At 46.4% G+C, this 25,981-nt stretch overlaps 1 protein-coding gene across 1 annotated transcript; it reads right to left on the minus strand.

The window, feature by feature from the left end:
* Positions 1–1,148: 1,148 nt before the first annotated feature.
* Positions 1,149–12,428, minus strand: LOC309326814 (thialysine N-epsilon-acetyltransferase-like). The gene is made up of 6 exons (XM_081835844.1): positions 12,141–12,428; positions 10,691–10,742; positions 8,943–9,026; positions 8,371–8,469; positions 4,332–4,372; positions 1,149–1,575 (listed from the first exon to the last, which is right to left on the minus strand). The coding sequence occupies exons 1-6, from the start codon at positions 12,201–12,203 to the stop codon at positions 1,387–1,389; spliced, it is 528 nt and encodes a 175-aa protein (XP_081691970.1). The 5' UTR covers positions 12,204–12,428; the 3' UTR covers positions 1,149–1,386.
* Between the last annotated feature and the right edge of the window lie 13,553 nt (positions 12,429–25,981).

The raw sequence follows: 25,981 nt of genomic DNA on the forward strand, positions 1-25,981 counted from the left end.
CAAATGCTCTCGACAGTTCCCAGCGGGGGCAGCGCAATGGCCATACTTCCCGCAGTTCTGCGGCTCTGGGTCAGGAAAGCCACGGGCCGTGGGTGGGCATGCCGACGCAGACCCTGAATAAAAAACAATTTATTTGCTTACTGGATGTATTTATTTAGATATCTATTTGGGCTTCGTGCAAGCACCACTGTGACCACTGTGAGAACAGGACACTGGGCAAAACGGACAGCTGGCGGGTGGCACTGTGGGTTAAACCACAGAGCCTAGGGCTTGCTGATCAGAAGGTTGGCGGTTCGAATCCCTGCGACGGGGAGAGCTCCCGTTGCTGAGTCCCTGCTCCTGCCAACCTAGCTGTTCAAAAGCACGTCAAAGTGCAAGTAGATAAATAGGTACCACTCCGGCGGGAAGGTAAACGGTGTTTCTGTGCGCTCTGGTATCCGTCACAGTGTCCTGTTGCGCCAGGAGCGGTTTAGTCCTGCTGGCCACATGGCCCGAAAAGCTGTCTGTGGACAAACGCCGGCTCCCTCGGCCTGAAAGCGAGATGAGCGCCGCAACGCCATAGCCGCCTTTGACTGGACTTAACCGTCCAGGGATCTTTGGCCTTTTATGCTTTAAGATGCAGTAGGAAAAGATTTAAGGGATGCAGGTGGTGCTGTGGGTTAAACCACACAGCCTAGGGCTTGCCGATCAGAAGGTCGGTGGTTTGAATCCCTGCGACGGGGTGAGCTCCCGTTGCTCGGTCCCAGCTCCTGCCAACCTAGCAGTTTGAAAGCACGTCAAAGTGCAAGTAGATAAATAGGTACCGCTCCGGCGGGAAGGTAAACGGTGTTTCCGTGCGCTGCTCTGGTTCGCCAGAAGCGGCTTAGTCCTGCTGGCCACATGACCCGGAAGTGTACACCGGCTCCCTCGGCCAATAAAGCGAGATGAGCGTCGCAACCCCAGAGTCGGCCATGACTGGACCTAATGGTCAGGGGTCCCTTTACCTTTACCTTTGCCTAGGGAAAGATTTGCAATGGAAACCATGCGGGATTGGAGAGATGTCCAAGGATTCAGTGAATCCTATCTGTGTTTAAAGTTGATTGTATTTGAATGGAAATATTTGTAAAAACTGAAAATAAATTTTGAAAAAAACACAATGAAACAAAAAAAGGCTTACAAAACTACTACAGGCTTTTATTTAAAGGTATAGTCTGTATTTCCCTATGGAATCCTCTAAAGTTTCACAGGAAGAAATCTGGATAAGGTATAGTCTCCTGTGAATTTTTTCCTTCCTCTCCCTTTTCCCAACCAGGTTAGTCAAATGAAATAAACTCTTTATGTACAGTATAAACTCTGTTATGGATAACAGCAGGGGGCGCTCTTTGACCTTCCCATTTAACAGGGAGTTCAGCGAGTGATCTTCTCTTTCCCGTGTTGCCGCAACCTTTGCAAGGCGTCCTGATCCAGAACCATGCAGTGCAGATCTTCGGAGTCGGTGGTGTCATGAGCCCCCAGGCGGATGTAAAACTCCTTGGCCGGCCGGTTCCATTCCATGGTGACAAATTTCATCTCCACGCAGCCGGCCTCCAGGGCAATCTACGTACGAGGAGGACGACAGAGAATGGACATAGAACAAAGATTCGCTGGATTTAAAAGTAAAGGTAAAGGGAACCCTGACCATTAGGTCCAGTCGTGACCGACTCTGGGGTTGTGCTGCTCATCTCACTTTACTAGCTTTACAGCTTCCAGGTCAAGTGGCCAGCATTACTAAGCCGCTTCTGGCGAATCAGAGCAGCACACGGAAACACCGTTTACCTTCCCGCCAGAATGGTACCTATTTATCTACTTGCATTTTGACGAGCTTTTGAACTGCTAGGTTGGCAGGAGCTGGGACTGAGCAACGGGAGCTCACCCCGTCACGGGGATTCGAACTGCTGACCTTCTGATCGGCAAGTCCCTAGGCTCTGTGGTTTAACCCACAGTGCCACCCGCCAGCTGTCCGTTTTGCCCAGTGTCCTGTTCTCACAGTGGTCACAGTGGTGCTTGCACGAAGCCCAAATAGATATCTAAATAAATACATCCAGCACCACCCACAGCGCCACCCGCGTCCCTACACAAGCTACAGTGGATGCTTGGGTTGCGCACGTGATCCGTGCGGGATGTACGTTCGCAACCCACAGTGGCGCGTCTGCGCACACACGGGTTGCAATTTGGCGCATCTGCACATGCGCAAAGCACGATTTAGCACTTCTGCGCATGTGCGACCGCCGAAAGCCGGAAGTAACCCATTCTGGTACTTCCAGGTTTCAGCAGTCTGTAACCCGAGATATGACTGTATAGCTTAGGGCCCCACTCTCTTGGGGGCCCCCAAAAAAATTTAAAGGGAAAAAAACACCTGGATGTACATTTCCAAAATATAAGATAAAAAAACAAATGAAATAAAAACCTACCGACAGCAGCAGTGCTTTGTGTTGTGTAGGCTCCTATGATATAAGTCATGGGCCCCGCCTGCTAGCCTGCTCCCTAAAATATCACGGGTTTGCTCCTTTCTATATATAGGGTGCCTACATTCTGCTATTTCTAATTATTAGTAGTTTGCATCATATATCCACACCTATTATTATTTCATGTTATAGCAAGTTTCTAGAGACTAGATTATAAGTTTTTGTAAACTGTGTTTCTAGAGGAGCTTTTGTTACTGCCAAATGCCAATGTGTTTTTGCATTATGAAGTTTGTTATGAATTTAAAAAATCATTTAAAGTTAGAGCTTAATCATTATTTCACTATTAATATACTTCTTCTTAATTGCACTTCACTATTAATATTCTTCTACTTAATTGTATTTCAGTTCAACGATTACTGTGACTAATGTCTCAATGATCTGTAAAAAATGTTACTTGAAAAGAGAGACATTGCCCATACTTTGTAAACCAAGAAAATCTTTAATAAAAATACATTTTTAAAAAATGACTTTGATAAAATACATATTTTGTTATGTGCAAATGGCTTTAGATACCTATTAGGTCCATGAACTGCAATATAGTATTTATTCAACACAAAAAAAAACAGTGACAATTTGGACATGTAAAGGGCCCCATTACCTTCAGTAGCTTACTTAGGGCCTCATCAAACCTAAATCCGGCCCCGGGTGCTTTGCAGGGGGTTAGGCTACATGACCCTCGGGGTCCCTTCCAACTCGGCAATTCTAGGACCTTGCCTTGAAAACACTCCCCACGCCACTTGGATGAGTGTGTTCATCAGTACGCAGATGATACCCAGCTCTACCTCTCTTTCAAATCAGAACCAGTGAAGGTCCTGTGTGAGTGCCTGGAGGCGGTTGGAGGATGGATGGCGGCTAATGGATTGAAGTTGAATCCTGACAAGACAGAAGTAGTATTTTGGGGGACAGGAGGCGGGCAGGTGTGGGGGACTCCCTGGTCCTGAATGGGGCAACTGTGCCCCTGAAGGACCAGGTGCGCAGCCTGGGAGTCATTCTGGACTCACCGCTGTCCATGGAGGCACAGGTCAGTTCTGTGTCCAAGGCGGCTGTCTACCAGCTCCATCTGGTATGCAGGATGAGACCCTCTGTGCCTGCGGACTGTCTTGCCAGAGTGGTGCATGCTCTGGTTATCTCTCGCTTGGACTACTGCAATGCGCTCTACGTGGGGCTACCTTTGAAGGTGACCCGGAAACTACAACTAATCCAGAATGCGGCAGCTAGACTGGGGACTGGGAGACCACATAACACCGGTCTTGAAAGACGTACATTGGCTCCCAGTACGTTTCGAAGCACAATTCAAAGTGTTGGTGCTGACCTTGAAAGCCCTAAACAGCCTCAGAAGACATCTGAAGGCAGCCCTGTTTAGGGAAGTCTTGAATGTTTGATGTTTTATTGTGTTTTTCATATTCTGTTGGGAGCCGCCCAGAGTGGCTGGGAAAACCCAGCCAGATGGGCGGGTATAAATAATATAATATAATATAATATAATATAATATAATATAATATAATAATAATTCCCTCCCCCTGCCCTAAAGGATCCTGGGAACTGTAGTCCACTAAGGATGCTGAGCGCTGTTCAGAAATTTGTCCTCCCAAACTAGGGCCCCTCCAGATGTTTTGGGCTGCAGCAAGCACAGGGGTTGGGATAGATGATCCTTGAGGGTCCCTTCCAACTCTACGATTCCATAAGGATGGCAACCCTTCTACTCTTTCTGATGTAGGGCCTGTATTCAGGGCTGGAGGTGGGGCCACCAGAAATTGGAACCCCTTTTCGGGGAGCAGGAGGCAGCTGCAAACTATAGATCCCAGGAAACGATCAAAATATAACCAGGATTTCAGGCTTCCAACTCACCTCTGCTACTTTGCTCAATAGCTGCTTCCCGATTCCTTTGCCTGGCGGAGAAGGTGGACAGAAAGAGGAGTCGGTATGAACCACAACAAAAACAGCCTCCCCCTACCTGGCGCCCGCCGGTCATTTGGAACTACAGCTCCCACCAGCCGTGGTGCCGATGGGAGTTGTAGCTCAAAACAGCTGGAGGGCGCCAGCTTCCAAATAAGAACTCCACCCAAAAAACTAGGGGATTCTGTAAAAAGCACACAGATTAATAGTCAAACATTGGACTGCAAAACATTATAAATAGACCCTAGCAAGGGGGGAAAGCAGAAGAATCCAATTTTTTAACTAGATTTGGTGTGATTCTTCAGACATTTGCCAGATCTTCATTGCAGTGGGTTCTGACTCTACATCGGAGACCCAACAAATCATTACAAAGCAATACACAATTCATACAGCCCACCTCCAGGTTAAACAAGCATTTCGTTCAGAATATAGGGATCATTGGTTCTTGCAACCACCGACAAAAACTTTGCTACTGCTAATGTTCTAGCATTTGTCCGGTCTTCCAAAAGGAACCTGACATAGTGAGCCTCTGATTTTCCCGGAAAAGGTACCAGCAAGGGTAATATCAGTTCAGCCCTGGCTTGCTCATATTTTGCACAGTGCAGCAAAATATGTTTTATGGAATCGATGTCTTGAGCACACGAGCAAAGTCTGTCCTGGCAGGGAACTCCTCTCAACCTGCCCTCCAACACTGCAGAAGGAAAGACGTTTAGTCTGGCTTTGGTGAAAAGCCTTCGATAGTTTGGTACTGTCAGGTTTTTAATGTAAGGTGTTAACTTAAAGACATGCCCATATTGTACTCCTACTGCCAGCGGACTACAGACTCCGTGTGATCGAGATTGCAAGTCACTGTGTCCATTATCCCATAATCTTTGCTTTAACGTCTTTAGGGCACCTTCATAACCCAGGTAATACAGTTGGGGGGTGACAGACCAATAGAGGTGGCTTTTTTAGCCATGTTTTTCTGCCATTTGCTGACAAATTCCTCATTGGTCAGGTGTTGGTACAAACCCTTCCCTAGACCAAAGACCGAAATCCTGAGCCAATGTTTTAGGGCAGCCCACCACGCTTTAGTTGAAATTGGGCTTTCACCAGCTTCTAACAGAAGTATGGAGTTGGGGACACAGTTGGGTACCTGCAGCAGAGATCGTAGAAATTTTGCCTGAAAGCCATCTAGCTTTGGCAGGTCCCCATTATGCCAGTCATTTGCACCATACAGGAGTTGGGACTATATGGAATTGGCAGAAATGACTGTCAGAATCCGAGACCTGGGAGAAGAATCGGTGGAAGAGGACTGGAAGAAGTTTAAAGACTACCTGCAGAAACACTGCAAAGTTTATGAATGTTAAAAGGATGTTGGATATGAAAATAATATGGCATTAGTGATACAGTGTGAAAAAACATGCAAAAATGTAATAGAAAAAAAGGTGAATGACAAAAGTTTTATTATGTTAAAGGTAAATAATATGTTAAGGGTATTTAAATATAAGGAGGAAAGATTGGAGACATAATAGAGTGATCTCTATAATTAGAAATGATTTCTGAAAGAGGATTAGGATTTGCCGTATTTGATTGGGTAAAGAGGAACACAAAAAAGGGAGGCGTGAGGAAGTCAAGAAAGAAAGTTAATTAAGTATGAATTTAAAAGCTGGAGTTTTTAACTTCTTTTTGTTTTTATTACTATTGTTAATTTTAATTTTTTGGTATGTTGTTTTTTTCTTCCTTTCTTTGGATTTGCTTTATGTGTATAAAAATTTAATAAATATATTTTTTTTAAAAAAAAAAAGGAGTTGGGAAACGGGTTTTGCGTTGAAAACCCTTAAGACTGCTGGAACATATTTGCCGCCCTTTGTGAAAAAGAACCCGACTCTACAATTCCCAACTCTCTCACTGGGCTGTAAATGGGAGAAGGGTCGAGGTGTCGGAGTCCAAAGTTGCTTTTTAAACTGCAGCATAAGAGATAAGCGAGAATGGAACCATTTTAACACCAGCGAAGTTACTCTTTATTTACAAACGGTGGGAAAAGGACAGGAACAATTTTCGCAGGCCGTGTGGCGCTTCCTTGGGCTGAGTTGTAAGGAAAATACCCATAATAATGCATGTTTTCACTTATATAAGAGGCAGTTAAATAGGAGGGCTTTGCACAATTACACCAGTCTTACTCTAAGGTGTACCGTATTTTTCGCCCTATAGGACGCACTTTTCCCCCTCCAAAAATGAAGGGGAAATCTGTGTGCGTCCTATGGTGCGAATACAGGCTTTCGCTGAAGCTTGGAGAGCGAGAGGGGTCGGTGCGCACAGAAAAGACTTCAGGAAGCTATCAGCAAGCCTGGGGAGCCCGCAGGAGTTCCCACAGGGCTCCCTAGGCTGCGGATAGCAGCCTGCTGCCCGGCACGCAGGCGCCCTGAAGCAGAGTGCTGCCATCCCTCTGTTCCCCGACCTGGTTTGGAGGCTGGCACTGGGGAGAAGCGCACCTCTCCCCAGCGCCAGCCCCACAAGCTCGGGGGACAGCGGGGAGGTGGAGCGCCGCCATACCACTGTTCCCCGACCTGGTTTGGTTTCCCCAACCTGGTTTTATTTCCCCCAAAAAAACTAGGTGTGTCCTATGGGACGGAGCATCCTATGGGACGAAAAATACGGTAACTTCTTTTAAAAACAGGAGCAACTTCAGTTTTGAAAGGGCTCCTTCTCGTTCGGTTCTGCCCACAACCTCTTTCGAAATCCTTTATCTATATTATAGATTCTCGTCAATTGCCAACACCTTTGTAAGTGATTTTGTTCTAACTCCACATACTTTCTCCCAGGTCCATAGTCCGGTGACCTAGAGTAGATCTTGATAATCTTTCTGCCCAAACACACACAGCCTAGTTTTTTTTAGGAATCACAGAAATGGAAACTTGGAAGGGACCTGAGGGGTCATCTAGCCTGACCCGCAGTGTGCCACTCTGTAGTTAACTAGGAGAATAATTAGTGGTTGTTATTAATTTGATTTTGAATTGATTTTAGAATGAATTGACCCGGGTGCCCACCAGATGTTTTGGACGGTGGGAGTGGGAGTCCAAAAACATGTGGAGGGCACCAGGTTGGGGAAGGCTAGTTTTTAAGCCTCCTTACTTGCCTCCAAGTTAAGGGTCCGTTTGGGTTGTTGAACTGTTACTCCTGTTTAGGGGAGTTTTTAATGTTTGGTGAATTACAGTGGTACCTTGGTTGACGAACTTAATCCGTTCCAGAAGTCCGTTCCTAAACCAAAGCGTTCTTAAACCAAGGCAAGCTTTCCCATCGCAGCCGAGGACTCAATTTACAAACACAACACACTTAACAGGAAGCAGAACATGTTCTTATTCCAAGGCAAAGTTCACAAACCAAAACACCTACTTCCGGGTTTGCACCTTTCTTTCCTTTTCTTTTTTGTTAGAGCATTTATTAATTTTCCAATAAGAACATCCAATTAGCATATCAAATCCAATAAAGATTTTTAAAAGTCCAATTGTCTTCCAAATTATAATCTTAATTTTTTTGTTGACTTCCCACGGTCTGAATTCCGAGGCATTTTCCAAATCACAGTCCTGCCTCTCATCATCAATGTTTTCATAATTCCATATCCCGATTTTATCCCCGGGTTGGCATCTTTCTTAATCCAAGTTGTTCATAAACTAAGCTGTTCTTAAACCAAGGTACCACTATATTGTATTTTAATGTTTTGTTGGAAGCCGCCCAGAGTGGCTGGGGAAACCCAGCCAGATGGGTGGGGTATAAATAAATTATTATTATTATTATTATTATTATTATTATTATTATTATTATTATTTGTGAGGGTTGGGCTAGATGACCCAGTGAGGTCCCTTTCCAGCTCTACCATTCTATATACCCAGCTCCTCCGAGGAAGGAGAGAGGAGGGTCTCGATTGGTCGATAGGATCCCCCCAGGTGCGGCACAGCCCCTGACACTGCTGTCACTTGGCCGGACGCTCCAGTATGATGCCCTCACGTACCTCTGAATTCTGCCACCACGTAGAGGTTTTCCAGGTACACCATTCTCCCGTGGTTGACATTGTACCCAAAGAAGTACAGGGCATGGCCAATAGGACGAGCTGCAGTGGGGAAAATAGCAAAGGATAGGTCTTCGTGCAATGGTGTAAATGGTGGTAGGAGAAAAAAAATCTTCCTCTTGCTCTGTCCCTTCAACTTACTAACACTTTACACCTTGGAGTAATTTACACCGAGGAGCTGAGCTTAGGGTGGGGGTGCATTGGGGGAAATAGCAAAGGATAGGTTTTCATGCAACGGAGTAAACGGCGGCAGGAGAGAGAAAAATTCTTCCTTTTGCTCTTCCCTTTCAACTTACTAGCACTTTACACCTTGGAGTAATTTACACCGAGGAGCTGAGCTTAGGGTGGGGGTGCATTGGGGGAAATAGCAAAGGATAGGTTTTCATGCAACGGAGTAAACGGCGGCAGGAGAGAGAAAAATTCTTCCTTTTGCTCTTCCCTTTCAACTTACTAGCACTTTACACCTTGGAGTAATTTACACCAAGGAGCTGAGCTTAGGGTAGGGTGGCTCTTACCTGGCTTGCACCCATTTTCCACAGGCTGTTCAGCCAGGAGGCATTTGAAGAAGGGGTCCTTGCCAAAGCCGTCTGCTTTTAAAACTGCGTGCCGGGAAGGAAAACAAGGAAGGAAAAAGTGTTTTAGGTTGAGTCCCCTCTCGACCTGGCCAAATGGAATTGCAGAGGTGGAAGGGCCCTGGGGGGTCATCTAGTCCAACCCCCTGCAATGCTGGAATCGTGATTCAAGAATCCCTGTTTTAAAACCTCTGAAAGAGAGCCCACCATTTTCCAGGGGAGTCCGTTCCAGTTTCAAACCGCTTTCACCACCATAAAATTCTTGCTAATGTTTAGTTGGACTCTCCCGTGTTGCCATCGGTTCGGGTGGAGCTGCAACCAACAAAAGAGGCAGAGTCACCGAATTGTGGCAGTGCGGTGCAGTGGTTGGAGGGTTTCAAGAACTCAAGAACAGCCTTCTGAGTGATGATTTTATTGCTTCATTGAGGGTGTTTTGTTTTTTGTTTTACAATCAAGTGGTGTACAAAACTGATCAAATAAATAAATATGAAACAGAAAAGTCCCTGTATGCTGTATTAACTATACTAACAAGTAAGAACTTAAAAGAAAACTTGGGACTGCATCGCCACTTGCTTAAGAGCGATGGGCTAATTTGTATTTGCAACTTTTTTGGGTAACAAGTTTAAAGGCAGTTTGCAGCAAACAGGGTTCTGTCTTGGGCCCGGTCTTATTCAACATCTTTATCAACAACTTGGATGATGGACTCAAGGGCATCCTGATCAAATTTGCAGATGACACCAAACTGGGAGGGGTGGCTAACACCCCAGAGGACAGGATCACACTTCAAAACGGCCTTGACAGGTTAGAGAACTGGGCCAAAACAAACAAGATGAATTTTAACAGGGAGAAATGTAAAGTATTGCACTTGGGCAAAAAAAATGAGAGGCACAAATACAAGATGGGTGACACCTGGCTTGAGAGCAGTACATGTGAAAAGGATCTAGGAGTCTTGGTTGACCACAAACTTGACATGAGCCAACAGTGTGACGCGGCAGCTAAAAAAGCCAATGCAATTCTGGGCTGCATCAATAGGAGTATAGCATCTAGATCAAGGGAAGTAATAGTGCCACTGTATTCTGCTCTGGTCAGACCTCACCTGGAGTACTGTGTCCAGTTCTGGGCACCACAGTTCAAGAAGGACACGGACAAACTGGAACGTGTCCAGAGGAGGGCAACCAAAATGGTCCAAGGCCTGGAAACGATGCCTTATGAGGAACGGCTAAGGGAGCTGGGCATGTTTAGCCTGGAGAAGAGGAGGTTAAGGGGTGATATGATAGCCATGTTCAAATATATAAAAGGATGTCACATAGAGGAGGGAGAAAGGTTGTTTTCTGCTGCTCCAGAGAAGCGGACACGGAGCAATGGATCCAAACTACAGGAAAGAAGATTCCACCTAAACATGAGGAAGAACTTCCTGACAGTAAGAGCTGTTTGACAGTGGAATTTGCTGCCCAGGAGTGTGGTGGAGTCTCCTTCTTTGGAGGTCTTTAAGCAGAGGCTTGACAACCATATGTCAGGAGTGCTCTGATGGTGTTTCCTGCTTGGCAGGGGGTTGGACTCGATGGCCCTTGTGGTCTCTTCCAACTCTAGGATTCTATGATTATTTTCTATGATTCTATGATTCTTTATTGGTTTGGAGAGAGCTTATGGATTCATATCCGCCACGCCTAGCGCAGCACCCTCAGCCTTACCTTGAGAATTGATCGTCACGTCCTCCAGTAAGTGGTGAAAGTCAGCAATTTCCTGGGCCGAACGAAGAACAGAAAGCAGGCATTCAAGTCAACGTTCAAAAGCTCCCTGGCGCTGGGCCAGGCCTTGCCCAGGATTGTGTGCCAGACTTCTTCAGAGTAGTGATCTACTATGAGTGGTGTAGAATCACAGAACGGTAGAGTTGGATGGGACCCCCAAGGGACATCTAGCTGAACCCCGGCCCCCGCAATGCAGGAATTTTTAGCCCGACGCAACACTCGAACCCATGAAGGAGTCTTGTGCTCTACCGACCTGAGCCCAGAACCAGGGCCAGATTTAGATTTGATGAGGCCCCAAGCTCCTGAAGGTAATGGGACCCTTTATATGTCCAGCTGTCCTTTGTCAACAACAAATTGTCGCTGTTTTTTTTTTTGTATTGAATATATGCTATACGGTCATTTATGGCCCTAAAAGGTATAGCAGTTCGAAAGCACATCAAAGTGCAAGTAGATAAATAGGTACCACTCCGGCGGGAAGGTAAACGGTGTTTTCGTACGCCGCTCTGGTTTCGCCAGAAGCGGCTTAGTCATGCTGGCCACATGACCCGGAAGCTGTACGCCGGCTCCCTCGGCCAGTAAAGCGAGATGAGCGCTGCAACCCCAGAGTCGTCTGCGACTGGACTTAACGGTCAGGGGTCCCTTTACCTTTAAAATAGGTATCTAAAGCCATTTGAAAGGGACACGAGTGGCACTGTGGGTTAAACCACAGAGCCTCTTGGGCTTGCCAATCAGAAGGTTGGCGGTTCGAATCCCCGCAATGACGGGGTGAGCTCCCGTTGCTCGGTCCCTGCTCCTGCCAACCTTGCAGTTCAAAAGCACGTCAAAGTGCAAGTAGATAAATAGGTACCACTCCGGCGGGAAGGTAAACAGTGTTTTCGTACGTCGCTCTGGTTTCGCCAGAAGCGGCTCAGTCATACTGGCCACATGACCCAGAAGCTGTACGCCGGCTCCCTCGGCCAATAAAGCGAGATGAGCGCCGCAACCCTAGAGTTGGTCACAACTGGACCTAATGGTCAGGGGTCCCTTTACCTTTATAGCCATTTGCACATAACAAATAGGAGCCTACACAACACAAAACAATGTTGCTGTATGTAGGTTTATTTTATTTGTTTTTTATGTTATATTTTGGAAATGTACATCCAGTTGTTGTTTCCTTTTAAAATTTTTGGGGCCCCCATAATTTGTATCATTTGGAATATATAATTTGGTTTGATTTGAAACTTTTAATAAATATTATTTTTAAAAAAATGGGGGGGGGGGTGGCGCAGGAGAGTGGGGCCCTGAGCTATAGCTTGCTTAGCTTATGCGTAAATCCGGCACTGCCCAACAACCACCCTGTTCTCACAGTGGCGAGAAACCTGTCAGCGGGATTCGAACTCAAGACCGCACTCACATGTATCAGGTTCATGAGGTTCTCGCAGTCCTCGACGGTGGCTTCTCGGATGACACACTCCATCCTCCCCGTCTCCAAAGCCTCCCTTTGCGTTACCAGGAACCTCCTTTTTCTATTTTACGCCCCACGCCACCCGTGGCAGGCGCAGCCTTCCCGATCCCTCGTGAAAAAGTGAGATCTTTTCCCACCTGGGAAGATTCGTGCCAGCGAGAGTTGGAAAAGTGCGACTCCGCAGTCGCGGCGCAAAGCGTGGGAGTTTTTAACTCCAGCGGAGGAGCGCGTCTCTAAGTCGCCTGGGGCGGGGGGGAGGGAGGGGAGTGGGCGCCCGCCCACGCAAAAGGGGCGGGGCAAGCGGTAGAGAACAAAGGGAGGACGTCAGCCAGCCCCCACCTGAGCAGGGGAGGGGGCTGTTGCGCCCTTCTGCCAACCCCCTCCCCAGATCCGAGCCTGTGTGGGGATGCGCCAACTGTGCGTCCGAGCATTGGACTTGCCGTGCGTGGGCCAGCTGCGCCCCCCCCCCCAGTTAGATCAAGCAAGACAGTCAAAATACTTCTCTAACTGACCAGTCACCTCGGTTCTGCACCCCCCCAAAAAAGTCCCCCCCCCAAAAAAAACGTCCTGGCTACCTCCATGCGTCCGAACTGCTCCCGGGCACCAGCAAAGTAGTTTCACGTTGCGGGTGGGGCGGGGGTGAGCATCATCCTGGTAACTAGTCGTTTAGTTGTGTCCGACTCTTTGTGACCCACTGGACCAGAGCACGCCAGGCCCTCCTGTTTTCCACTGCCTCCCGCAGTTTGGTCAAACTCATGCTGGTCGCTTCCAGAACACTGTCCCACCATCTCGTCCTCCGTCATCCCTTTCTCCTTGTGCCCTCCAACATCAGGGTCTTTTCCAGGGAGTCTTCTCTTCTCAGCAGCCACTCCCAGATTGATTGATTCCAGTAGACCTGAAGGAGCATCTCCACCCCCATCGTTCTGCCCGGACACTGAGGTCCAGCTCCGAGGGCCTTCTGGCGGTTCCCTCCCTGCGAGAAGTGAGGTTGCAGGGAACCAGGCAGAGGGCCTTCTCCGTGGTGGCACCCGCCCTGTGGAACGCCCTCCCACAAGATGTTGAGGAAATAAACAGCTCTCTGACTTTTAGAATACATCTGAAGGCAGCCCTGTATAGGGAAGTTTTGAATGTTTATCGTGTTTTTCATATTTTGTTGGGAGCCACCCAGAGTAGCTGGGGAGGCCCAGCCAGAAGAACGGGGTATAAGTAATAAATTATTAGTACTGTATTGTTGTTGTTATCAATCACATGCTATCCTACCTTACTTGCACCTGCCATCAGGGGGTGTTCCTGCATGCAAACCCAAACCCCCTCAATCTTTTAGCCAAGCACATTTAATACAGCTGAAGCCCATGACACTCTCCGGACACACACAAAAATATGTCAGTCTTTAAGACGCCCCTGGAGTTTGTTTGTCTCTGGGTCAATGGGATTCTGCTCTGCGTGAACTCTGTGACTGCCCCATTACGAATTCTTACATAATTTTACACAATCCAGATTGCACGCACATTGTGCCTCTGTCCCTGATACGTTATCAGCAAACAGGTATCTCAACCAGCTTTGCCTTGGCAGTGTTTTCCCTTTTATATGTGTCAGAGAACCTAGTTGCTGAGTTAGAGAAATTGTGGCTCAAGGAAAAGGTTCTGTAGTAATATCCAAGGCAACACGATGACCAAATTCAATGATACGATATCCATATACACTCTTTATATGCAGTGGTACCTAGGGGTAAGTACCGTATTTTTTGCACCATAACACTCACTTTTTTCCTCCTAGAAAGTAAGGGGAAATGTCTGTGCGTGTTATGGAGCGAATGCCTACGGGTGCCGGGGGGGGGGGCGATCTGCTGCAGTCGTGAGCAGAGGATCCATGGTTCCCCTTCCTTCCCTCCTCCGTGGCTCGCTTTGAAACAGCAAAGCGGGAGAAGAGCCGCTGAGTGGGGAGGAGAGAGGGACAGAGAGCCTGATTGCTTTAAAGGAGCAAAGCGGGAGGGGAGAGGAGCCTTCTCCCCTTATACCCCTCTCCTGCATTATTAGCAGCATCCTTCTCCACCCACCCCATGCGTGTTCCTTGTCCCTTGAGTGCTTTTCCTTCCCTCCCCACTTAAGACGTGGTTACAAAGCACGGATCCACATGGATCCTCAGGATTTTTGCACTGGGTCACCCCAAATGCACTGTCAGATCACATAGCATGTCCATGGCTACATCTTGCACCAAAAAAATCACGCACCCACTATTGCCTGGGGCCGCAGTGGTGCAAAAACGTGGTTACAAAGCATGGATCCACATGGATCCTCAGGATTTTTGCATTGGGCTACTCCAAACTCACTGTCAGATCACATGTCTGTGGCCACAGCATGAACCACAAAAATCATACATCCACTATTTTGTTAAGAATATTTTTTTTCTTGTTTTCCTCCTCTAAAAACTACGTGCGTGTTATGGTCGGGTGCGTGTTATAGAGCGAAAAATATGGTACTTAATTCGTTCCGGAGGTCTGTTCTTAACCTGAAACTGTCCTTAACCTGAGGTACCACTTTAGTTAATGGGGCCTCCTGCTGCTGCCATGCCGCCGGAGCACGATTTCTGTTCTCATCCTGAAGCAAAGTTCTTAACCTAAAGCACTATTTCTGGGTTAGCCGAGTCTGTAACCTGAAGCATATGTAACCTAAAGCTTATGTAACCTGAGGTACCACTGTAATATGAAACATATGAAATCACATAAACAGAAAACGTATGAAACTCTGAAAGTCACTAAATATGCACTCTTGATGGATTCTCTTGAAAACATAAAACCAAATAAACATAAGTCTTATAAGTTTCTGAAGTTTTTGAAGACTATGCAAGTCTGTGAAAGAAGCAATGTATCAGATTCTTCTCTGGGGAAATGAGGCTGTAAAGCTTTGTTGATGGCGTCCAACGCTGCCAAAGTGGTTCGCAAACAGACGTGGTGAACAGTGATTCCGGATATACCCACTGTTTGGTAGAATTCTTCTTCAGCACAGCAGAAGGATACAGAAATGCTTCACAAACTATAAAAGAATACTAAAACAATGACCTGCATATGCATGGTAACTACAATAAACTCAAAATATTATGGACTATACACATAAACTGTATGGGACCTTTTACCTTTATACCTTTATACCTTTATACACATAAACTATACAGCGGTACCTCGGGTTACATACACTTCAGGAGACAGACGCTACAGGTTACAGCAGTGGTCATAAAGTTATTTAGTTCTCAAGGAAAAGGTGCGGTCCAAGGCACAGCCTCATTCAACTCTCGCCCGAAACCAGCATTTTCTTGACTGTGCACGGCTGCAGCGGCACTGTACCTCAGTGCCAGGCGAATAGTTGTAGGAGTGCAAATATCCAGAGATGTAGTGATCAGGTGGGATTGCTATGAGGAATTATAACAGATATAGACTAAGCCATCTGTGTCAGCAATGAAAGCGTTGACTGGGTTTAAACTATTTTGAGATGATTCTTGATCAATCCACACCTCTGCATCTCTGGCCCTTTTGACCCTACTGCCCATTTCTCTCCCCTCACATGTCACGTACACAGCAGCTAAGCAGTTGCTTCGCCAGGCAGGCTTCCTGTGCCACAAAGATAGTGGGCAAGTTATTTTGATGTAGTTTCTTATATATAATCTTAAGAGGCTAATCTTGGAGCCAGGAAACAGATCTCACATGAAGGTGATACTGATTGCTATCCTTCGGGCCACAGTGGCGTAGCGTGGGGGGTGCAGGGGGTGGCCGGCCACACCGGCCGCAACATCTGGGGGGGGCGCGCTCGCCGCCTCCGGAGTCGCCAAAGAGCCTCGGGCGCAGGCTGTAGCAGAGCCCCATGTCTCGCGGAACCGACGAGCTGTGTGCGCGTCCGGGCTGAAGGTGTCCAGCAGGCGGCGGCTCTCAGCGCTTGCCGCGGTTCCCGCGCGTCAGGGCCGCGGAGGACGCGCCAGGCAGCCCCTCCTCACAGCCCCGCCGCCGCCGCTGCTACTGCAGCTGCTGGGCCATGTTGCATTTTCCTCGCCTCTCTGCCCTCCTCCTCCTCTGGGCAAGCGGCGTCGTTTGGGCGGCAGCGCCAGCGGCAACTCGCCTCAGATCACCTGACACGGACCTGCCGCCACCGCCGTGGCTACCTTACCGTAAATACCCCAGCCCAGGCAGCAGCAAGAAGAAGCTGGCAGCAGCGGCAGGTTAGGGGCACAAATTACTTGCCTTTTACCCCAGAAATATTTGTGCTTAATTAGTTTTAGTGGATTCGCTTTCTCCCCACGTGGGTTTGTGGAAATGCTCAGAAGAAATCTGATTGGTTCTTTTGAACGCTCTGTAAAAAGCTTTTTTGTGAATAAAAACGGCCTGGGCCAGGGGGCTGCAGAACGGACAAGCACAGAGAGCAGTGGCGTAGCGTGGGTTGTCAGCACCCGGGGCAAGGCAAGTAATTTGCGCCCCCTAACCCGTGGATTTGCGCCCCCTAACCCTAACCCCCAGATGTTGCGCCCGGTGCGGCCGGCCCCCCCTGCACCCCCCACGCTATGCCACTGACAGAGAGACACAATTATTCGCACCCTTCGCAGAGTCTTGCTGGTTCAAGCCTCTGTGTGTACTCTTATTAATCAGAGTTCAATCCTTCCTTTACTTTGCAAACGCAAGAAATAGTCACGGTACAGAAAGGCTTGCCTGCCCCCAGAAGTGGCCGCAATCGAAGGGGACGTCTCCACTGACAACTCGCAGCAGGTGGGGTCGTCTTCAGGGATTGTCAAAGAAATGGCTCCTAGCTGCAATGGCTGCTGTTTTTTCCTGTGAGATCCAATTTATACCTAAAGGTAAAGGTAAAGGGACCCCGACCGTCAGGTCCAGTCGCGGACGACTCTGGGGTTGCGGTGCTCATCTCGCTTTATTGGCCAGCATGACTAAGCCGCTTCCGGCGAACCAGAGCAGCACACGGAAACGCCGTTTACCTTCCCGTCGGAGTGGTACCTATTTATTTACTTGCACTTTTGACGTGCTTTGGAACTGCTAGGCTGGCAGGAGCAGGGACCGAGCAACGGGAGCTCACCCCGTCATTGCGGGGATTCGAACCGCCGACCTTCTGATCGGCAAGTCCTAGGCTCTGTGGTTTAACCCACAACGCCACCCGCGTCCAATTTATACCTACCTGAGTATAAAACTAATTCCGCATGTGTAGGAAATCAATGCTTTGGTGTGGCAGCACCTGCGCTGTGGAACTCCCTGCCAATCGTCACCCGGCGGGCAATTTTGCTGCGCATCACCTGCTAAAAACATACCGTACTTGTTTAGCCGACCTAACCCAAATATGGAGAAAGTTGGCTGTTTTTAGCTTATCGTTGGTGTTAATTGTACAGTGGTACCTTGGTTTAAGAACAGCTTAGTTTATGAACAACTTGGATTAAGCACGCTGCACACCTGAAAGTAGGTGTTTTGGTTTGTGAACTTTGCCTTCGAAGCAGAACATGTTCCACTTCCTGTCGAGTGTCAATTGAGTCCCCAGCTGCAATGGGAAAGCACGCCTTGGTTTAACAACAACAACAACAACAACAACAACAACAACAATTTATTTATTATTTATACCCCGCCCATCTGGCTGAGTTTTTCCAGCCACTCTGGGCAGCTTCCAACAAAATATTTAAATACAGTAAAATACAGTAATGATTTTTTCATATCAAACAGCATCATCAATGCTATGGAAATTATCTAGGAGGAAAGCACTGTAACTTAATTAACAAGCCAACCCCATGAGCCTATCTGCATCTACCACCTTTGCATTTCTATCTCTTTCACCGCACACCATTGCTAAACTCCTGGAAGAAGACTAACACGGGTATCTAGTCAGACGCAAGTCCTATTGAGTTCAGTGGGATTTGCTCCCAGGTGAGCAATGACAAACCTAGACAGCATTTTAAAAAGCAGAGACATCACCTTGCCAACAAAGGTCCGTATGGTTAAAGCTCTGGTTTTCCCAGTAGTGATGTGTGGAAGTGAGAGCTGGACCACAAAGAAGGCTGATCGCCGAAGAATGGATGCTTTTGAATTCTGGTGCTGGAGGAGACTCTTGAGAGTCCCATGGACTGCAAAAAGATCAAACCTCTCCATTCTGAAGGAAATCAGCCCTGAGTGCTCACTGGAAGGACAGATCCTGAAGCTGAGGCTCCAAGACTTTGGCCACCTCATGAGAAGAGAAGACTCCCTGGAAAAGACCCTGATGTTGGGAAATATGGAGGGCACAAGGAGAAGGGGACGACGGAGGACGAGATGGTTGGACAGTGTTCTCAAAGCAACCAGCATGAGTCTGACCAAACTGCGGGAGGCAGTGGAAGACAGGAGGGCCTGGCCTGCTCTGGTCCAGGGGGTCACAAAGAGGCGGACACGACTAAATGACTAAACAACAACAACAAAGCAAATACAAGATTGCAGCCTCATTGAAAGCCCCCATAAAGGTAAAGGTAAAGGTACCCCTGACCATTAGGTCCAGCCACTTTGGTTTAAACGCTTTGGTTTATGAACAGACCTCCGGAACAGATGAAGTTTGCCAACCAAGGTACCACTGTATGCTGAATGTTTTAAATAGCTGTATTTCGCTGTTTTTACTGTGCAACTAGGACCAGGGAGGGACCTAGGTTCAAATTCCCCTCGGCTATGAAGCTCCCTGGGTGACATGAGGGGCCGGTCAATGCCTCTCTCAGCCTAGCCTACCTCGCCGGGTTGTTGTGGGGGGTGAATTCAGGAGCGGGGGAGAGCCGTGTAACGTTGAGCTACCTGGAGAAAAAGATGGGAGACCGATGCAATCGTTCCGAGAACATTACTATCTTCTTCTTTCCGTAAACTGCTTCGGGAGGGGGGCACTTTACAATCAAGGGGTGCCTAAGAGTTTGTGAAATAAAGCATAGAATTGTAGCGTTGGAAGGGACCCCGAAGGTCATCCCGCTGCGAACCTGAGCACGAAACACTCCCATCTCCTTGCAGATCAAAGATGCTGGAGAAGGCAGCATAGTTGGACTTTTTTGGAGCTGGCTGACCTTACTGGAAGAATCCAGAGAGAGGAGGGACATCAAGAAGAATGGAAGAAATTTAAGGAACATTTAGTAAAATACAATAATATAACATAAGAGGAAATACTTGCAAGTACTAAATTTGGCTTAGGATTAAATTATGTTGAATGTATAAAATGAGGATATTATGAAAAGAAAGGAAGTTAGCAATCTGAACAAGTTAATTTTATTAGAAGTGGATATCGGAAAATTGCCAAAATGAAATGTAATGAAAATCAGTTAGGAAGGATTTGAGGAAGTCACCTAAAATTTTTAATTGTAAGAAATTTTGAATGTATGTTTGTTTTTCTTTTTTGTTTGTTTGTTATTTTGTGTTGTGTTTAAAATGGAAAATAATTAAATTTAACTTTAATTTAATTAATTTTTAAAAATTGGAAAAAAAGAAAAGAAAAGAAAAGAAAAGGCAGCATAGGGGTCCGACCCCCTTTCTGCTCACCCAGCGCTTTCGTCTCGAGGGAATGGTGCCCTTATTGATAACCGCGTTTCTCAACACTTGGCTGCGGCAGCATTTGTGCAGAAAGAAAGGAACAAAGGAGGAGGCGAGGGGGCGATGGCTGTCACACAACGGAGACCTTTGAGCAGCGGAGGTTCAAGGCGTCTGCAGGTCCCCGTACCTGCCTTCCGAGCAGCGAGAGGCGAAATTTCAGATGGGTGCACCTTGGAACAGAGGGCGAGGGTTGAAGTCTGCCTTCACTGGGAAGGAAGGTTTAGATCAGGGGTCAGCAAACTTACCGCGCCACAGGCCAGTGTCTCCAGTGCTGATCACACGGCGGGCCAGAGGGCGCGTGCCCATACGCATTATTTCTGGCGCACTTCCAGGTCGGAGGAGCACCAGAAATAGCTTGTGCGCATGTGCATGGGCCTCCTCCGACCCGGATGTGCACTGGAAATAACGCTTGCGCATACACAAATAACGCTTGCAAATTATTATTATTATTATTATTATTATTATTTATTATTTATACCCCGCCCATCTGGCTGGGTTTCCCCAGCCACTCTGGGCGGCTTCCAACAAAACACTAAAATACAATAACCAATTAAACATTAAAAGCTTCCCTAAACAGGGCTGCCTTCAGATGTCTTCTAAAAGTTTGGTAGTTGTTTTTCTCTCTGACATCTGGTGGGAGGGCATTCCACAGGGCGGGCACCACCACCGAGAAGGCCCTCTGACTGGTTCCCTGTAACTTGGCTTCTCGCAGGGAGGGAACCGCCAGAAGGCCCTCGGAGCTGGACCTCAACGTCCGGGCAGAACGATGGGGGTGGAGATGCTCCTTCTGGTATACTGGACCGAGGACGTTTAGGGCTTTCAAGGTCAGCACCAACACATGCACAAATAATGCTTGCGCATGCGCTCAAGCTATTTCCGGTGCTCCTCTGACCTGGAAGTGGGCAGCCGTGCAGCGCAGCGCCGGTAAGAGCAGGCGGCGGCAGGCGTCACCGCGGGCCGGATAAACGAGTCCCTCGGGCCTTATCCGGCCCGTGGACCTTAATTTGGGGACCCCTGGTTTAGATAAAAGAGAACGGTTTGCGGAGAGGATTTTTTTGCAGAGGAAAACAGGAACGGCTGCACTTTATTTAGTAGTTCTTCCGTTTCCGTCCTGCTTTTCCAGCTCAAGATGGCACACATGGTTCCCCCCCCCCCAGTTGATCGTCACAACAACCTTGCAAGGCGGGCGAGGCCGGGGGGACGGACGACCTGTGGGCAGCAGAACAAGTCCAGTTTGAAAGCTGCTGCCTTTGTCTCCCCCCATTCCCGTCCCCCTCCCACCAATTCTGCAAACAGTTCCAGGTTCCACTTGTATTTCAGAACAAAACTACTTTTCGTCCTTATGGTCTGGAGTCTGGTGGCACCTTGTGGTCAGGGAGGGGAAAAGGACAGGGAAGCTGTGTTTGGTTCGTCAGGAGAGAAAGAAATCGGCAAATAAAAATCATATTGTCAGGAAAGCTTTGTATAATGTTTGGAATCGATATAAGGATTTGTTGGAAAGTAAAACACCCAGATGGTTGTCACCAATGGAAGCTAGAGCGGTGAAAAAACTCAACATGGACTCTAATTGGCCAAAATATTGTGAAATTATAGAATATGATGGTGAAAAGGTTAAATTACAGAGTTTTGAGAAACTAAAATCCAAGGTTCGAGACTGGTTACATTATTATCAGATAAATGAGACTTTTAAGCAGGACAGGAAACTAGGATTTCAGAAGGAGAGGTCAAAATTGGAAACAGAATTGTTAGAGACCAATACTAAGAATCTGTCTAAAATGTATAACTTGTTGCTGAAATGGAATACACAGGATGAAACGGTTAAATCAGCTATGATCAAATGGGCACAAGACTTAGGTCATGATATTATGTTCGCTGACTGGGAACAGTTATGGACCACAGGTCTTAAATTTACGTCATGTAGTGCCTTGAAAGAAAACATAATGAAAATGATCTATAGGTGGTACATGACCCCAGTCAAGCTTGCAAAGATATACCATTTGCCCAATAATAAATGCTGGAAATGTAACGAATGTGAAGGAACCTTCTACCACCTTTGGTGGACCTGCCCAAAGATTAAGGCCTACTGGGAAATGATCTATAATGAAATTAAGAAAATCCTTAAGTGGACATTTGCAAAGAAACCGGAGGCTTTTCTCTTGGGCATGGTCGGCCAATTGGTACCAAAGAAAGATAGGACATTTTTTATGTATGCAACTACAGCAGCAAGAATCCTTTTGGCAAAGTATTGGAAGATGCAAGAATTACCTACTCTGGAAGAATGGCAGACGAAGGTGACTGAATTTATGGGACTGGCAGAGATGACCGGCAGAATCCGTGATCAGAGGAGAGAGACAGTGGAAGAGGACTGGGAAAAATTCAAAATATATCTTAAGAACTGTTGTAAAATTTCAGACTGATAAAATGTCAAGGGGTAAGAAACAGAGAATTACGGCTGTAAATGTTTAAGTTAAGAAAACCTGAGGGAAGTTAAATATAAAAATGGAATGAAGGATTGCTAAAAAATTGGAAACAAGGGTGCAGTGAAGGGGAGGTATGGGGAAGTCATGTGTTGTTTGTGTATGTTTTTTTTGGTGTGTGTTTTTGTTTGTGAAAATTAATAAAAATTATTTTTTTAAAAAAAGAAAGAAATCGGCAAACAATCCCGTGATACCTTTTGTTGTTGTTGTTGTTTAGTCGTGTCCGACTCTTCATGCAAAGATTACCGTAATAAAGGACGAAAGTGGTAAGGACCTAACAGAAGCAGGAGACGTCAAGAAGAGGTGGCAAGAATACACAGAAGAATTATACCAGAAAGATATGGATGGCTCGTACACCCCAGGTAGTGTGGTTGCTGACCTTGAGCCAAAAATCCTGGAGAGTGAAGTCAAATGGGCTTTAGAAAGCTCCTTCTTCTTTGGTGATCCCTCGTAGCCGAGTAAGATTGTCTTCCATAAACACAGTTTTAACAATGAGTCCGTAGGTGACTATGGAGGCCAATTCTGGACCCACATGTCCTTCCACAGTGGGGACATAGGTTTCCAGGCAGGAGTCAATCACGGTGTGGATTTGCCAAGCATGCCTTCCTCTTAGCCCATTTCTCCCTTGCGTCCTGAGTTCGAGTGTCTTCAAAGCCCATGACACCTTTGGTCAAGGCTGTTCTCCTGCGCTCGCAGGCCAGTGTTTCCCAGTTGTCAGTGTTTATACTACATTTTTAAAGATTTGCCTTGAGAGAGTCTCTAAACCTCTTTTGTTGACCACCAGCATTACGCTTTCCATTTCTAAGTTCAGAATAGAGTAGTTGCTTTGGAAGACGATCATCAGGCATCCGCACAACATGACCAGTCCAACAAAGTTGATGTTGAAGAATCACTGCTTCAACACTGGTGATCTTTGCCGCCGCAGCACGATTTCTGTTCTCATCCTGAAGCAAAGTTCCTAACCTGAAGCACTATTTCTGGGTTAGCAGAGTCTGTAACCTGAAGCATATGTAACCTGAAGCGTATGTAACCCGAGATACCACTATACACTGATATTAGTTTGCCTGTCTTCCCAAGTGATGTGTAAAATTTTTTGGAGACACCGCTGATGGAATCTTTCGAGGAGCTGGAGATGGCGTTTATAAGTGGTCCATGTTTCACAAACTGACAGTAAGGTTGGTAGTACAATAGCTTTGTAAACAAGCATTTTGCCTTCCCTGCAAATGTCCCGGTCCTCAAACACTCTGCACTTCAGTCGGGAGAAAACTGCACTCACAGAGCTCAGGCGATGCTGGATTTCGGCATCAATGTCGGCCCTTGTGAAAAGATAACTGCCCAGGTAGAAGTGATTGACATTTTCCAAAGTTATACCATTGAGTTGGATTTGTGGCGCTGCAGAGGGGTTATTTTGTGCTTGTTGGTGCAGCACTTTGGTTTTTGGGATGTTGAGTGATAGGCCAAGCTTTTTGTAAGCTTCTGCAAAGATATTTAGAAAGCACTGCTAATAACAAGGCCAGTGGAAGTGATGGTATTCCAGCTGAACTATTTAAAATTTTAAAAGATGATGCTGTTAAGGTGCTACACTCAATATGCCAGCAAGTTTGGAAAACTCAGCAGTGGCCAGAGGATTGGGGAAAATCAGTCTACATCCCAATCCCAAAAAAGGGCAGTGCCAAAGAATGCTCCAACTACCGCACAATTGTGATCATTTCACACACTAGCAAGGTTATGCTTAAAATTCTACAAGGAAGGCTTAAGCAGTATGTGGACCGAGAAATCCCAGAAGTGCAAGCTGGATTTAGAAGAGGCAGAGGAAACAGAGACCAAATTGCAAACATGCGCTGGATTATGGAGAAAGCTAGAGAGTTCCAGAAAAATATCTACTTCTGCTTCATTGACTACGCAAAAGCCTTTGACTGTGTCGGCTGCAGAAAACTATGGCAAGTTCTTAAAGAAATGGGAGTGCCTGATCACCTCATCTGTCTCCTGAGAAATCTCTATGTGGGACAAGAAGCTACAGTTAGAACTGGATATGGAACAACTGGTTGGATCAAAATTGGGAAAGTACCTTAGGGCCAACCAAAATATTACTGAGTCACTAGGAAGCTTCCAGGTTCTACAGAACACTTCATCACAGTAGGGAGGAAGAAAGCTTAGCTTGGTGTATGCAAAGAGGAACAGAAGAATCTGCCTTATAATGAGACAGATCATTGGTCCATTAGCTCAGTATTGTCTCCCTCTTTTTTTAGTTTTTTATGCTTTTCAAATTTATACATTTTCATTCGTTTTACAATCAATTAAACATTTCAAAATCTGACTCCCTTCCCCCTCTGCGGTTCCTTAAATTTATTTTCTAATACCTTCTGCATATCCAAATTCATTTGATTGTCTACTGTAAATATATACTCTTATAAAACTGCAGGTTATTACAATAATCCTGCCAATGTGTTTATCTGTTTGCAATTTATCTGTAAATATTCAATAAGCCGTTTCCCTTCTTTTATTTAAAAAGTTTGTTGTCTTGATTTCTTATTCTTCCAGTAAGTTTCGCCATTTCTGCACATGCCATAGGTTTTGTATCTGTTCTTCCTTTGCTGGGACTTTTGCTCTTTTCCATTTCGGGGCAAGTAACATTCTTGCCACTGTAGTCGCATACATAAATAATTTTCTATACAATTTAGGTAGTTCTGTCCCTATAATTCCCAAAGGAAAAGCTCACTATTGTCTCTACACTGACCATCCGACTTCTGCTTAAAAACCTTCATCTTCCTATCTCCAAATCCTGGAAGACTTTTGATCTAAATAATTTGGATTGTTGCTGTAAGTTGTCCCTATTTTCAGCGGGTATGGGGTTCGGCAGACTGCCCTTCTCTATATACTGCATAAATGAAACGCATGTCTTAAGGACAGAGCTCAAATTACTACATCTATCTGCCACAATTTTATTTATTTTTACAAATATTGTGTCGCATGATCACCCAGTGCCACCTATATATGTCTGGGTCGTTTAAGGGCATTGTTGTTGTTTAGTCGTTTAGTCGTGTCCGCCTCTTCGTGACCCCCTGGACCAGAGCACGCCAGGCCCTCCTGTCTTCCACTGCCTCCCGCAGTTTGGTCAAACTCATGCTGGTAGCTTCATTAATGAATTTGTTCATTATTTCCCCCCAAAATATAGTCCAGCCCCCCACAAGGTCTGCGGGACAATGGACTGGCCCATGGCTAAAAAAGGTGCTGACCTGTGACATAAAGCATGGAGGAAATAGCTCAGTCGGGAAAACACAATACTCTTAATCTCTGGGTTGTGGGTTCGAGCCCCATGTTGGGCAAAACATTCCTGCATTGCAGAGAGTTGGTTTAGATGGCCCTGTGTTCCCTTTACAAATTCTTTCCTGAAATATCTAGCAAGCTAATTGGAGATAGTTAAGAGGATGGTACCTTGCCCCTTCTTAAAAATCTGGGGAAAGGATGCTCAGTTTCTAGCTCAGTGTGTTTTTGCGTTGCTGGATGACTCATTTTTTTTCCTTCCAGGTACTTTCCCAGTTTAGAAGCATAACAAAAGCCCTTTGTGCTTGGTCAGGTGGCCTAGCATCCTGTCTCCAGCAGAGAGAAGCTCTCTGTCAGCTCCCAGCCTGGTGTCTGCAATTCAGAGTTAACCCTTTTCTTTAAAAAAATGTTGTTGATTTGTTTACAAACCAACAGAATAAAGGTTCTATACGGCCTTAAACGATTGGTTCAAAATTACGACA

This window comes from Podarcis erhardii (genome assembly GCF_964252035.2).
Source record: "Podarcis erhardii genome assembly, chromosome: 13".
Taxonomy (NCBI): Eukaryota; Metazoa; Chordata; class Lepidosauria; order Squamata; family Lacertidae; genus Podarcis; species Podarcis erhardii.

What these genes read in the sequence shown, in the direction of transcription:
- LOC309326814 (XM_081835844.1), bottom strand. Translation starts at nt 12,203, where the DNA reads ATGGAGTGTGTCATCCGAGAAGCCACCGTCGAGGACTGCGAGAACCTC. An exon ending in ACCTCATGAACCTGATACAT is followed by an intron (nt 10,743 to 12,140) that starts GTGAGTGCGGTC and finishes CGTTCGGCCCAG; the next exon opens with GAAATTGCTGACTTTCACCA. An exon ending in TATTGAGCAAAGTAGCAGAG is followed by an intron (nt 1,576 to 4,331) that starts GTGAGTTGGAAG and finishes CCTCGTACGTAG; the next exon opens with ATTGCCCTGGAGGCCGGCTG.